Raw genomic sequence first — 13,869 nt, 5'->3', positions numbered from 1 at the left:
GGATTAAGACTGTGAGCCCCACGTGGGACAACCTGATCACCTTGTAATCTCCCCAGTGCTTAGAACAGTGCTTTGCACATAGTAAGCACTTAATAAATGCCATCATTATTATTATTATCAGCACAGGAAAGTCTTCTATTTCTAAAGACCCATCACTGGTATCAGAGTAGACTTTAAAGGATGTAGGTTATTATGTCATTTTTTTTTTTTTTGTTAAACTCTTGGCCTGAAATCTTCTCTAGGAGGAGAAAAGAGTAGCTAAGCAGTATGAAAAAAGCATGGTTTTAAAAAACAGCCAAAGTGGCAAGATTTCTAGTCTGAGGCAACAAACTGCACACCCCAAATCAACCTGAGGGTTTTGGGTAGTGGCTCAGTGCTAATGCAGTGAGGGTCAGAGGAGCAACACTCTCATGATCTGGTTCTTACAGCAAGCACATGTAAAGAGTGAAGAAGCAGGCACTCCAGTACTCTGAGGAAACAGCAAATCTGTCGTCATTAACAGAATAAATACATCAGGAACTCCTAGGTCTGTTTGAAATGCATACATTTGAGAACACAAAACTCTTTCTTGCCCCCAAGCTTATTTGAAGATGGGAGACCTTTACTACTATGGCCACCAGAACCAGTCCAAAGACCTTGAGTTGTCAGTGCAGATGTACGCCCAAGCCGCTGTGGATGGAGACTCACAGGTATCGAACTTTCTGCCTTAAGGATCCATTTCCAAAATGATCATTTGGGACTAGTCCCCGCAGCATTTACAGACTCCAATGGAGCTGGACGTCTGTGTCAATACCATCATCATCATCATCAATCGTATTTATTGAGTGCTTACTGAGTGCAGAGCACTGTACTAAGCGCTTGGGAAGTACAAGTTGGCAACATATAGAGACAGTCCCTACCCGGAACTGGGGTGTTTCATGGCCTAGTAAGAGCTTGGACCTGAGAATCAGAGGACTGGGGTTCTAATCCTGGCTCTACCACCTGCCTGCTGTGGGACTTTGCGCAAGTCATTTAACTTCTCTGGGCCTCATCAGTAAAATGGGAATTCAGTGCCTGTTCTCCCTCCTACTTCATTCATTCAATCGTATTTATTGAGAGCTTACTGGGTGCAGAGCACTGTACTAAGCGCTTAGCACTGTACTAAGAGGCAGGGACTATGTCCAACCTGGTTATATTATATCCACCCCAGTGCTTAGTACAGTGCTTGGCACAGAATTCGAACCTAACAAATACCACTATTATTACAATTGTTTCTTCTGTCTGTGATGTGCATCAAGAGGATTATTGTGGTGACGTTGCCAGTTCTGCTCCGCAAAATTTGTTTAACTGCCCTAAGTTATTGTGGGCAGATATGGCTATGCCTTGGGAGTGAGGGGAAGAGAGGATCCTGTATTCTATCCCAGGTGAGAGGTCTGGGGTTCTTGCTTCCAGGTTCACCCCAAGAAACAATGCCATTAGCTGCAACCTAATTAAATTTGTAAATCTGTCCAGCCCTTCACCTTAAACCGTGTAGCAGATTAGTGACGTTCCAAATTTCCCCCTCCGATCCTCACGTTTACATAGACCCAGGAGGCAAATAAAGCTTAAGGCCTCCCTGAGATTCAGGATGAGAATTTTTCCATAGTCCATGGGTCGACTCTCAGGAAGCAGCTTGGCGTAGTGGAGCAAGGGCTTGGGAGCCAGAAGGTCATGGGTTCTAATTCTGGCTTTGCCACTTGTGTGCTGTGTGACTTTGGGCGAGTCACTTCACTGCTCTGTGCCTCAATTACCTCATCTGTAAAACAGGGATTAAGACTGTGAGCCTCATGCAGGACAACCTGATTGCCTTATATCAATCAATCCATCATATTTATTGAGCGCTTACTGTGTGCAGAGCACTGTACTAAGCGCTTGGGAAGTACAAGTTGGCAAGTTGTATGTACCCCCAGCATTTAGAACAGTGCTTGGCACATAGCGCTTAGCAAATATCCTAAAAAAGTGCTTAACAAATACCGTAATTATTAAATCTGAGAGAACTTTTTTAGACTTTTAAACATCAAGGAGGGGAGGTGAAGCACATTACCACAGGGAATTCCAGCCTTCTCGTGGCTTTTTGAAGAAGAATTTGTGAAGAAGGTATTTTGCCATTGCTTCCGTCTCTCTGTTGCCTGCTGTTCCGGGGGTCACATCTTCCAGCCAGTTCTGTGAACGAATGGGACTAACCCTCCGGTTGTCTAGTTTTGGAGCAGATGGAGCTCAGCCTCCATACAAAAGCCTACCGGTCCTGTTGCAAATCCATTTCTCAGCTGTATTTGTTTAGGGAAGCCATTCATCAGTGGAGATGATGAAAACATCTGGTCCAGGAGCTAAAAAAAAAAATAAACCCAGTATACGGGAGGGTGAAAAACTGTATATTCTGAGGAGCCTTCTAAGCATGGGTCAGTGATAGGTGGCAGGATTTGATGGTTTTTGTGTTTGGATTTTTAGGGATTTTTTAACCTGGCCCTTCTCATTGAGGAGGGGACATCAATCCCTCCCCACATTTTGGATTATTTGGAAATCGACCGGACCCTCCACTCCAGTAACACTTCCATCCTTCAGGAACTTTATGAAAGGTGAGTTGACTGCTACCCTCTTGATTTATGGGCTGATTGGATTTTGTCTATGGGCAAAATGTTCCCATTCCCTTGGCAGACTTACAACAAGGAGGTAACAAAAGGGCCAGCCAATAATAATAATAATAATGATGGCATTGGTTAAGCGCTTACTATGTGCAAAGCACTGTTCTAAGCACTGGGGGGATACAAGGTGATCAGGTTGTCCCACGTGGGGCTCACAGTCTTCATCCCCATTTTACAGATGAGTTAACTGAGGCCCAGAGAAGTTAAGTGATTTGCCCAACAGCAGACATGTGGCGGAGCCGGGATTCGAACCCATGACCTCTGACTCCAAAGCCCATGCTCTGTCCAATGAGCCACACTGCTTCGCACAATGACAAGCCAATGACATCTTGGGCTTCAATCCCAGACTGGAACCAGCCTGACAACTACTTGCTTGAACAAGAGAAAGTAGCAAGGCATAGTGCTTTCACCTGTCTACACGTTTTGTTTTGTTGTCTGTCTCCCCCTTCTAGACTGTGAGCCTGTTGATGGGTAGGGACTGTCTCTATATGTTGCCAACTTGTACATCCCAAGCGCTTAGTACAGTGCTCTGCACACGGCGCTCAATAAATATGATTGAATGATTGAATGAATGAATGAATAATGGAAAGAGCACAAGTCTAGGAGCCAGGAGATCTGGGTTCTAGTTCTGACTGCCAGTTGCCTGCTGTGTGACCTTGGGAAAGTCACATAACTTCTCTGTGCCTCAGTTTCTTCCCCTTTAAAATGGGAATTAACTCTTCTCCCCCCCTCCGACCCACCCCACTCACCTTAGGCTTTGAGCCCCATGTGGAAAAAGGCCTTTCTGATCTGAGTCTATTGTATCTACCCCAAAACTTAGCCCACTGTTTGATACAGAGTAAGTGCTTAATAAATAGTATTATTATTATTGTTATCATTATTGTTATGGATTTTTTTTTACTATTAACAATAATGACAAAAAGCCAAGATGGAGAGGTCCCCATTGTAAGTCACATTGCTGAATAAAGTCTTTCTACTAAGGATTCTTACCCACAAGAAAGAATAGTACAGAAGATGAGGCCATTCATCTCTTCCCTCCGTGCTAGTCGTTGGTGAGGTTCTGTCATCTGTTTTGGGCATTAAAATGCTCTTTTTGTTGGCTTTAGTTTAAAACTTACTGTGAGTCTTTGCTCCCCTATGGCGAAACTGCTCACCTGCCCAGAAAGACAGGACAGCGTGGGAGGCAGCATCATCAATCGTATTTATTGAGCGCTTACTATGTGCAGAGCACTGTACTAAGCGCTTGGGAAGTACAAATTGAGCATGGCCTAGTGGATAAAGCATGGGTCTGGGGGCCAGAGGACCTGTGTTCTAGTCATGGCTCTGCTCCACTTGGATGTAATGTGACCGTGGCAAGTCAATTAACTTTTCCATGCCTCAGTTTCCTCAGCTGCAAAATGGGGGTGCAATATCTGCTGTCCCTCCTACATAGAATGTGAGCCCTATGTGGGGCAGGGATTGTATTTGGCCTAATTAAGTAGTGTCGCCACAATGCTTAGAACAGTGCTTGACACATAAGAAGCACTTAGCAAGTACCATTTACAATACATTAAAAAAAAAAAACAACCTTGCTCTGATTTGACTGAGACAGCAAGGAGAGTTGGGGAGGCCAGCCTGAATGAAGGCAAATGTTGAATCGTAGAAGTGATTTTTTCAAAAGTGAACTTCTATTACGTCACTGTAGGTGGATGCCTTCATGTAGGTATAGAGTGATTGTGTTTCCCTGCTCTTCTTCTTTCTTCTGATCTGACTCCTTGGTTTCTCTAGAGCAACTGGAGTTTCAGGAAGTGTTCTGTGCCTTTCCCCCCAACGGTACTTCCCTGTCTCCCTCACCTTATATTTCCACTTCCTCCTCTGTCAAAGATATCTCTTCCTCCTCCACCCGATACCTCTCAGAGTTGGCAGCTTTGTTTAACACCTTGTAGAAGAAAAACTGCCCTAATTAGATCCAAAATCCAAAAGCATGGAAGCAGAGGGTAAGGAGGACCCGTCCAAATGATCGTGAATTCTGGATCTGGGGGCGAGGTTCGTCATTAATGCACTTTTATTGGGTGATTGTGCAGATGCATAAGCCATGGTAGAATTTAGGGGCGTCGCCTTCGCCACTGGATGAAGGAAAGTGAACAAAAAACCTATTTTGCTTGCATTTGTAGATGCTGGAGTCACAGTAATGAAGAATCATTCAGCCCCTGCTCATTAGCCCTGTTTTATTTTTACTTAAGAATGCTCTGGAGTAGCATTTTGCATTCTACTCTGGTACGTATTATCTCTGTCTGTCGTTCAGCCACCTCCGCCTAGTGTTTCTCAGTCATTTAATGTGGATTTCCAAATGCTCAGCAGGTCTGTTTCCTGGGAACCTTTCTGGCATCGCTGTTGATTGCGTGGGCCCTGCAGTATTTTCAATCTGTCTCAGGTAAAGATTTACTAATACTAAATCCAGTTGAGTTTTAAAAACCTATAATAAAGTAAACTTTAACATTATTAAATTCATATCTCTGTATTAAGACTGGACAAAGTAAAATAGAATCCCAAACAGCCCATTTCATGGTCAGACTTACAAAACATTTTAGACAAACTGAAGGTGGTTAGTACGTAGACACGGATTAAAAGGAAACTTGTCTTTACTCTCTGAACAGTTTTTTTTTTCAAGACATTATGGATTTTTGCACTTTTAAACTGAGGGATGCTTCAGTTTTGAAAACACATCTGCTTGTGAAAATTCAGGATTTATTTTCTTGGAAGTTTATGTTGGGTTTCATATTCATAGACGAATCCAAAACACACAGAACTCTCTCTCCCAGACACCCTGTTTTTCTGTAATGAAAATATTACCTACTCCAAGCTCAAGTCATTGAAAGATCACTTTTCCTTTCTCTTGCATTTGGAATCAACGAAGTTAAGCTGAAATTTCATGAAGAATGAATATTTTAAAAAATAATCATAAACTTAGTGAAAAATATTTTAAGCTGACTACTGATTTAAGGCAAAACAAAGGATCAGAATCTACCACTTATTTTGGATCTGCCTGACCTCTTCCTTGAAGGCAGCCAGAAAGAAAATGAATGGAATTAAATGCTTTTGCTTCTTTCTCAACAAAAGCCGAATCATTGTGAGCAAGAGGATGAGTACCTACGGGCCTGCTCCATTTTTCACCTCAGATACTGGTTATTCATTCAGTCGTATTTATTGAGCGCTTACTGTGTGCAGAGCACTGTACTAAGCGCTTGGGAAGCACAATTTGGCAACATATAGAGACGGTACCTACGTTTTTGGGGTTATTCAGAACTAGTCTCCACACAGAGACAGACTGGATCCTTGGTCCTAGGACTGCCATCTGAATATGTGTGGTAAATCTGCGTGAATATAGAAGGACCAGCAGAGCCCTGTATAAGAGAAATCCTGGAGAGAAGTCAATGGTATTTATTGAGCGCTTCCCGTTTGCAGAGCACCCTACTAAGCGCTTGGGAGAGTTCAAACACCACAATACGACAGGCACATTCCCTGCTCATAACGAGCTTAGTGTCTTGAGTCCAGTAAAACAGAGTTGGTAGACATGTCCCCCGCCCACAACGAGCTTACGGTACTGTCCAGGATTTGTTTAGTTTTCCTCCATCCAGTTTGTGTTTTTGTGTGTTTGTAGACAGTGGTTCTCCGGCAGCAGGATCCCAGCTGCCCACAGAAGCCTCCTCTTCCACCACAGACCCAGACGCCGACTCGGCCGAACTGGAGGAGCCCTCCGTGACTAATAACGTAGAACAGCGGGGGTGAGCGATTCTGCGTCGTTCCAGATGATGACAGTTCTGGGTACAGTTGGTATTCCAGAGCAGACATTAGGAAGTCAAGGCACGCGGACGTTGTGATGCTCAGACCCGAAATACTTCGCGTCGGCTGGCTGACCATGACGCACGTGGAAAATTTGGGGGAAAGCAGCCTGGAAATATTAAGAACAGCTAGCGGCTCTTCCGCAGGTCAGAAAGTCATTTAGGTTGACTGGTCTTTTGTATTTTCTTTTCAATAAGAGGGTGAAATTGCGGTTTCTTAACAGGGTATATCATATCTCACTAAGCAGCACTTAGCAGACTTTGACCAAAAAAGTCCTCTTTTTTTCTTCTTTTTTTTTTAAGCCTGCTTCTAATGGCACAATAGACTGGTGGTGGTGGTGGTAAAAGGAGCCCTTGATTATAGTGGGAAGCAGTTTGAAATCTGGAAAGGGATATATCATTGTAAATCAGTTTACATTTTTCTCCTTATATTTTTCTAGGATTCTTAGTGTTTAAAAATCATTTAATGATATTGTTGGAAACAGGTTTTTTTTTTTTTCCATTGTAAACCTTAAGGTAACATTTAGGAAATGATTAGAATTTAAGTGTAAGCTTCACCTTGAATTGCTCATTAGAATAGTTAGGAAAATGGAATATGCGGACAACAGTCTTGTAGAACATAGTCCCCCATGTTTGATTTTGAGTTTTGAAAGGTGTATGTGCAGGACTGTGTGAGGGAGGGTGTGTGTGTGTGTTTGTGAGAGAGAGAGAAAACAAAGTGAATACTGTATGATACATAGAAGGATAATTTAATCAGTAATGCAATATACTGGGTTCAGTCTACTCTCTTTGCACTACTTTATTTACAGTAGTAAATAAAATTATTTTTATATTGTTGACCAGTTGTAAAGTGATTTACTTTCCTTAATCTTAACAGTGTCGACTGAGGGTGGAAGACGGTTTGTGGTCCTCACTGTTAACTTACGAGAAGACAGTTCAAGGTCCAGGGGCAAAAATGTGTGTCCGGTTTATGTTCAGTTTCTGCTGCTGCTACTTTAAGTTGGCTGTTCTTTGCATTATTCAGTTCTTTCGTGTAAGGCTCTGTGGGTTCTTTTCTTCTGGACCCCGTCCTGCCCCTTCTCCCTGCTTCACACTCCTTCTGTTCATTGACCGAGCCTGCTCAGAACAAAACAAACATCCATTGATAAGAGAATCTCCCAAGAATCAGAAATGTGTTGTTTTTTTTTTCAAACGTATTCATTAAGCGCCTATTACGTGCCGAGCACTCCACTAAGCGCTGGGGTAGATACAAGGTAATCAGGTGGACACCATTCCTGTGACCCATGGGATTCACAGTCTTAATCCCCATTTTACAGATTAAGGTAACTGAGGCACAGAGAAGTTAAGTGATTTGCCTAATGTCACACACCAAACAAGTGGCAGAACCAGTATTAGAACCCAGGTCCATTTGAGTTTTTCAGCCTCAAATTCAAGTGCACTAACTGAAGGATTGGCTGCTGGAGTTTCTTTTACCAGCTGGAAGCCATGTGTTTGTGGCTATACAGGCAGGGTTTTGTTGGGGGATTTTTCCCCTCGTATGTGAGATTGTATTCTTGTGGATGGTTCCTGGAAACCACTGCCCAAGGATTGGTTCCCCCTCCCTTTATTTACAAAGGAAATGTTGTGAAACTCAAAACATACCTTGACCTTTCTTCATTCAGAATTCAACTGTTTCATTGCACCCAGACTCTCCATCCAAAGATCACCTAGATTAGAAGCAGCATGGCTTCGTGGAAAGAGCCTGGGCTCGGGAGTCAGAGGTCGTGGGTTCTAATCCCGGCTCTGCCGCTTGTCAGCTGTGTGACTTTGGGCAAGTTGCTTAACTACTCTGGGCCTCAGTTACCTCATCTGTAAAGTGAGGATTAAGACTGTGAGCCCCACGTGGGACAACCTGATCAACTTGTAACCCTCCAGCACTTAAAAAATAATAATAGTAAGTGCTTAACAAATACCATCATTATTATTATTAAACTTCTGGCAAAACACTTGGAGCACCAGAATCTTTTTAACTTAGGAAAAAAAGGGGTGAGATCAAATAGGAGGATATCTAAATTGCAAATGAGATTATTAGCCCTTTCCATTTTTCTGTGAAGGCAGTTATTCTTCCCTAGGATGCTTCCTGAGAGCAGATTCTCCAGTTTTTTTCCTTCCCTCCTTCCCACTCCACTCTCTTCCCCTTTCTCCACTTTCCAGGCAGCTCGGCCACCGTGATAGGTGAAGTAAAGTGAAGGAAGGAAGGAAAAGGTAAAAAAAAAAAAAAAAAGCCAACTGAAACTATTGTCTGCAGTATTAACCCACAACGTGACCTAAAGGCAGAACAAGAAACTAGTCAGAGTTGGGGGTCCTCTGGCAATAAAGCCCATTGTGGGCAGGGATTGTCTCCCTTTATTACTGAATTTTACTTTCCAAGGACTTAGTACAGTGCTCTGCACACGGTAAGTGCTCAATAAGTACGATTGACTGAAAGAATGAATAATTAAGCGCTCAATAAGTACGATTGACTGAAAGAATGAATAATGCTGGAGTGCCAACAGCCAGGTTCTGGAGGCAGATTTGTCATATGCTCCTCCAAAACCATTTTCCTCATCTACATGACACTATGAGTTGTCCTTTGTCCCAGAGAGATTCAGGTCAAAACCAGATGTTCCCCCAAAAAGTTCTTTTTTTTATGGTATTTGTTAAGTGCTTACTATATGTCAAGGACTGTTCTAAGCAGTGGGGTCTCGTCTTATGCTGTCGAGTCATTTCCAACCCTTAGCGACTCCATGGACACATCTGTCTCGGAACGCCCCTCCTCCATTTGCAATCGTTCTGGTAGTGTAGCCATGGAGTTTTCTTGGTAAAAAAATAGGGATGTGGTTTACCATTGCCTTCTTCCGTGCATTTAACTTGAATCTCTGCCTTTGACTCTCCTATGCAGCTGTTTCCTGGCACAGGTGGGTTTTGACTTGTAGCAGATTGCCTTCCACTCGCTAGCCACTGTCCTAGGAATGGAATTCCTCTGCTTGACTCTCCTTCCCATAGCCGAGACTGGTAAAGTACTGGAAACTCTCCAGGTGCAATCCTTAGAGGGGAAGTAGTGGGGTAGATATGAGAGATGAGTTTATCAGGTTGGACACAGTCCCTATCCCAGTTGGGGCTCACAGTCTAAGTAGGAGGGATTAAGATTTAATCCCCGTTTTACAGTTGAGAAACTGAGGCAAAGAGAATTTAAGTGACTTGCCCAACGTCACACAGCAACCTGTTGGCAGAATCAGGATGAGAAACCAGGTCGTCTTACCCCCAGGCCCTTGCTCTTTACATTAGGCCATGCTGCTCTTCTCACATAAAGGGTTGTCTTGTGTAATCCTGGCCATCGTTTAGCAATAGTGAGGCTGGGTTGTTCCCACTGGTGATCCCCAATATATTTCAGGACTTTTGACCTCAGGAGTCCACAGAGGAAGGATTTGAGAAGATCAGTGGCTGGACTGGCCGTATCCCTCAGGAGCCCAGAAGTGCAGGCCTGAGGGATCATCTCTGGTAGCTGTAGATTGGAGACTCCTGGAGGGCAGGGATCATGTCTACCTTTGATTGAGAGTGGCCCCAAGAGGCCAGGCTGATTCCAAAGCCACCAGCGTTTGTATCTGCTCCGCTGAGGGCCCATGGACCAGGTTAGGTCTTTTGCCACCTGACGCTGCCCTAGCATGGACCCAAGCCCCTGGGTGACTCTGGCACTGACCGCTGGCTGCTCCAGACCAGAGTGACCCTCACAGTCTTGTCGGCTGGGGGCCGGGGGGAGATTTAAGATATTCAAATTGGACACAGTCCCTGCCCCACGTAAGGCAAAGAGTCCACATTTTACAGATGAGGAGACTGAGGTACAGAGAAGCTGAAGTTCACGCACAGGCCAGTGGCGGAACTGGAATTAGAACACAGGTTTGTGCTTTTTCTACTAGGCCGTGTTGAGTTCAATTCTGACCTCTCCCCCTGAAGGTTTCTTTGAATTCTAAGATCGCTCCACTCTACCTGTTTCTGTCATCCTTTAGCCTGAATTTAAGGTCCCAGAGGGAGTGCTGTGTCAACGAGGCGTGTGAGCATATGGCTTGGATTCAACACTTCCTAGGTCCATTGGTCTTGTTCTTTCAAACCTCTCTCTTCCTTCCTCCTCCCCGGATTTGGCATTTAAGAAGGCTTCAAGTGTGGGCTTCAGTTCACAGGAGAAGGAGCAGAGGCTCAGAGACCCTAGGTGGCTTGTGAGACATCCCAGGGCACCGGCACCACCCCAGAATCCCAGAATCCCAAGTCTCCAGAGTCTCCAGAATTTCCAGTCTCCAGTCTCCAGAGGTCAGGCCAAGTCCCCCTGTCCTGCTCCCAAAACCACCAAAGGCAGCATGCCCGGGGCCTGCTTTTTAACCGCTTCAGCTTTCAGCACTTCCCCCACGTAATAACATGCAGCCGTGTAAGGTTACCGTACTTCACAAAGCTCTCCGTTTCAGGTCGCTGGGGTGAGGCTGCACTTAAAAGTAGCTGAGGGCCGGCAGTGCCAATCTCCTGGCCCAAGAAGTTCCCCGAGTCCGGTGGTACGTGGCGGATTTCAGCGCCAGGCAGGCAGCAGGAACAGCGGCTGGTGGGGATGGGTGTCCTTTTTCCAGTTGTTAATTTCAGGGAGTTTGGCTGAAATGACTGGGAGTTCCCATCGTCATTGGCAGGAGGGGACTGGAGTCGGATGTCCTGGAAAGATCTGCCCCATCAACCCTCACACTGGAAGACCCCCAGGTGAGACAGGGACTGTGTCCGACTGAATCATCTGGTATCTACCTCAGTGCTTAGTAGAGTGCTTGGCACATAGTAAGCACTTAAAGATACCACAGTTATAATTATGTGCTCAAACACCTCAATGTTCAGCCTCTCTTAACAATGTAGGATGGTACGAAGATGGGGGAGGTCCCTCGTGCAAAGGAAGGCAGTGAGTATAGACCCCAGATATGAGGTTCCTGCCGTCGGCTGCCACTTGAGCAGTCCAACCAGAATGGGCCGACTTTCCGAAACAAAGTGGGACTACAAAGACACCTTCCTTGAAAGACTTGAGCAGCCCAGCCAGAAGAGGCCGGCTTTCCAAAAAGTCAGACTACAAAGCCAACTTCATTGAAGGACTTCAAAGGGCTGCTTGGGTCGGTATGTATTACTACAGGGAAGCACTCAAAAAAGCCATCCTTCTCAAGCGTAGAGTCAGTCAATTAAAGGGAATTAGGGACAATAAAGAGTGGCTGCCATCCAACACTGAGGGAAACAGCTTAATTATTCTTCCAAATCATGGAAACTTGGGCCTGTGACCCACTTACCCCAGGAAAAAATTTTCAGAATGACTGCTGGCTTGCTTTGATTCAATGGTTTCACTATCATCACCATCCTCAGCAATGGTATTTATTGAGCACTTGCTGAATGCAGAGCACTTTACTTAACGCTTGGGAGTGTACAGAGCTAGTAGACACATTCCCTGCCCACAGAGAGCTTACAAGCCTAATTGTTCTTTTTTCAAAAAGACTGGGAAGAAAAAGTGTTCTTCTAAATGACTGGTTCTTGACAAAGGATAATCATCATCAGTTGAGTACTTACTCTGTGCAGAGTACTATACTGAGCACTTGAGAGAGTACAATGCAACAGAATCAAAAAGATTCCAGCCTTTTTAACACCCTCCAAGACACAGATTGTTGGGGCATTAGCTAAGCACTTACTTTGAACTACATGATGGGGTAGATACAAAGTTCCCATCCCCCATGAGGCTCACAATCGTCTCCCCATTTCACAGATGATGAAACAGGCTTAGAGAGGTTAAGTGATTTTTCCAAAGTCACACAGCAGGTGTAGGCAGATCTGGGATGAGAATCCCTGTTTTCCTACTCCCATTTCCTTGCACCTTCCATTAGGCCACACTGCCTCCCCATGTAAAATATGGGGGCCACCACACTCACTGTTTCCTCAATGGGACTTGGTCTAGGAGGGAGAGATGGACAGATTGAAATGCTTCTGTCTGCCGAGACACCTGAGTGAATTTGGGGAGGAAATGGACGCTCCCAAATTCACTGAACACGGATGGAAATCAGTCTAATTCCGTCTTCAGAACTTCTGTCATCCTCCTCCTCAAGTCTCGAAAGAACACCTACCGTTTGGAGAACAATTTAGTAGGCAGTTGGGGAGCATATAGTAGAAGTAACAATTGCCTAGTACCATGCTAAGCACTTAGTACAGTGCTCTGCACACAGTAAATGCTCAATTAATATGATTGAATGAAAGTATCAGAAATTACCTTGTCCCACAAGGAATTAACAGCCAAGCAGACATAAAGTGGCCACTAAACAATGGTATTTTGAGAAAGAAGATTACACTTGTGTGTGTGTGTGAGCAAAATATTATATATTTTATAACAAAATAAATATAAATATATAAATATAATATAAAATATTTCTATAGAATGTATAATATAAATGTAATAAATATAATAAAATATAACATAAATTGATAACAAGGCAATCAGTACAGAGGAGTGCCAAGGTGGTTGATCGGATTGAATGATCAAAACTGTGGGATCGATCAGTGGTATTTATGAGCACTTTATGTGTGCAGAGCACTGTACTAAGGACTTGTGAATACAATAAATCAGGGAATGCTTTCCTGGAGGAGGTGTTTAAAAAATGGATATGAACGAGGGAAACTGTTATGAGCTGAGTGTCTCAGATCCCAATAGCTTTGATTCCTCTCATTACCACTCACAAGCCTAAAGGAAATTGGAATGGAAAAGTTCCATTTGAAGGCAGAATCACTTACAGCATCATGGCCGATTCCTGGTTGATACCAGCATTATGGGTCAGAAGGTTTTCTCACCTGTAAAAATAAAAAGATAAGATACCTGTTCTCTCCCTTGCCTAAACTGGTGAGCCCCAAAGTTGAGTGGGGACAGTGTGCAACTTGTTTATATTGTATAAACCCCAGTGCTTAGTACTGTGCTTGGCACATAATGTGCTAAACAAATACCACAATTATTATTAAAGCCTGTATGAAGCATTGCGTATGCCAAGGCAATCATGAGAAATAGTGAGAAGCAACATGGCCTAGTAGATAGAACACAGGCCTGGGAATCAGAGGACCTTGGTTCTAATCCCATGTCCGCCACTTAATGATGGCATTTATTAAGCACTTACTATGTGCAAGGCCCTGTTCTAGGCGCTGGGGAGGTTACAAGGTGATCAGGTTGTCCCACAGTCTTAATCCCCATTTTACAGATGAGGGAACTGAGGCCCAGAGAAGTGAAGTGACTTGCCCAAAGTCACCCAGCTGACAAATGGCCGAGCCGGGATTTGAACCCGTGACCTCCGACTCCAAAGCCCGTGCTCCTTCCACTGAGCCACGCT

General features: G+C 44.2%; 1 protein-coding gene across 2 annotated transcripts in view; it reads left to right on the top strand.

Moving 5' to 3' along the window:
- The window catches only part of SEL1L3 (SEL1L family member 3), an 87,334-nt gene extending 80,014 nt beyond the window's left edge, over positions 1-7,320 (top strand). The window contains exons 20-24 of one of the 2 annotated variants that reach the window (XM_038752236.1): positions 580-689; positions 2,467-2,594; positions 4,814-4,916; positions 5,001-5,073; positions 6,301-7,320. In XM_038752236.1, coding sequence (XP_038608164.1) covers positions 580-689; positions 2,467-2,594; positions 4,814-4,916; positions 5,001-5,073; positions 6,301-6,428 — 542 coding nt within the window. In that variant the 3' untranslated portion in view covers positions 6,429-7,320. Of the gene's footprint in view, positions 1-579; positions 690-2,466; positions 2,595-4,813; positions 4,917-4,997; positions 5,074-6,300 lie in introns of both variants that reach the window. The other variant, XM_038752235.1, reaches the window with a different exon arrangement.
- The last annotated feature ends 6,549 nt before the right edge of the window (positions 7,321-13,869 follow it).

The sequence above is a fragment of the Tachyglossus aculeatus genome, chromosome 10 (assembly GCF_015852505.1).
Source record: "Tachyglossus aculeatus isolate mTacAcu1 chromosome 10, mTacAcu1.pri, whole genome shotgun sequence".
In the NCBI taxonomy this organism is placed as follows: domain Eukaryota; kingdom Metazoa; phylum Chordata; class Mammalia; order Monotremata; family Tachyglossidae; genus Tachyglossus; species Tachyglossus aculeatus.
This window is presented reverse-complemented; position numbering and strand designations above follow the sequence as displayed.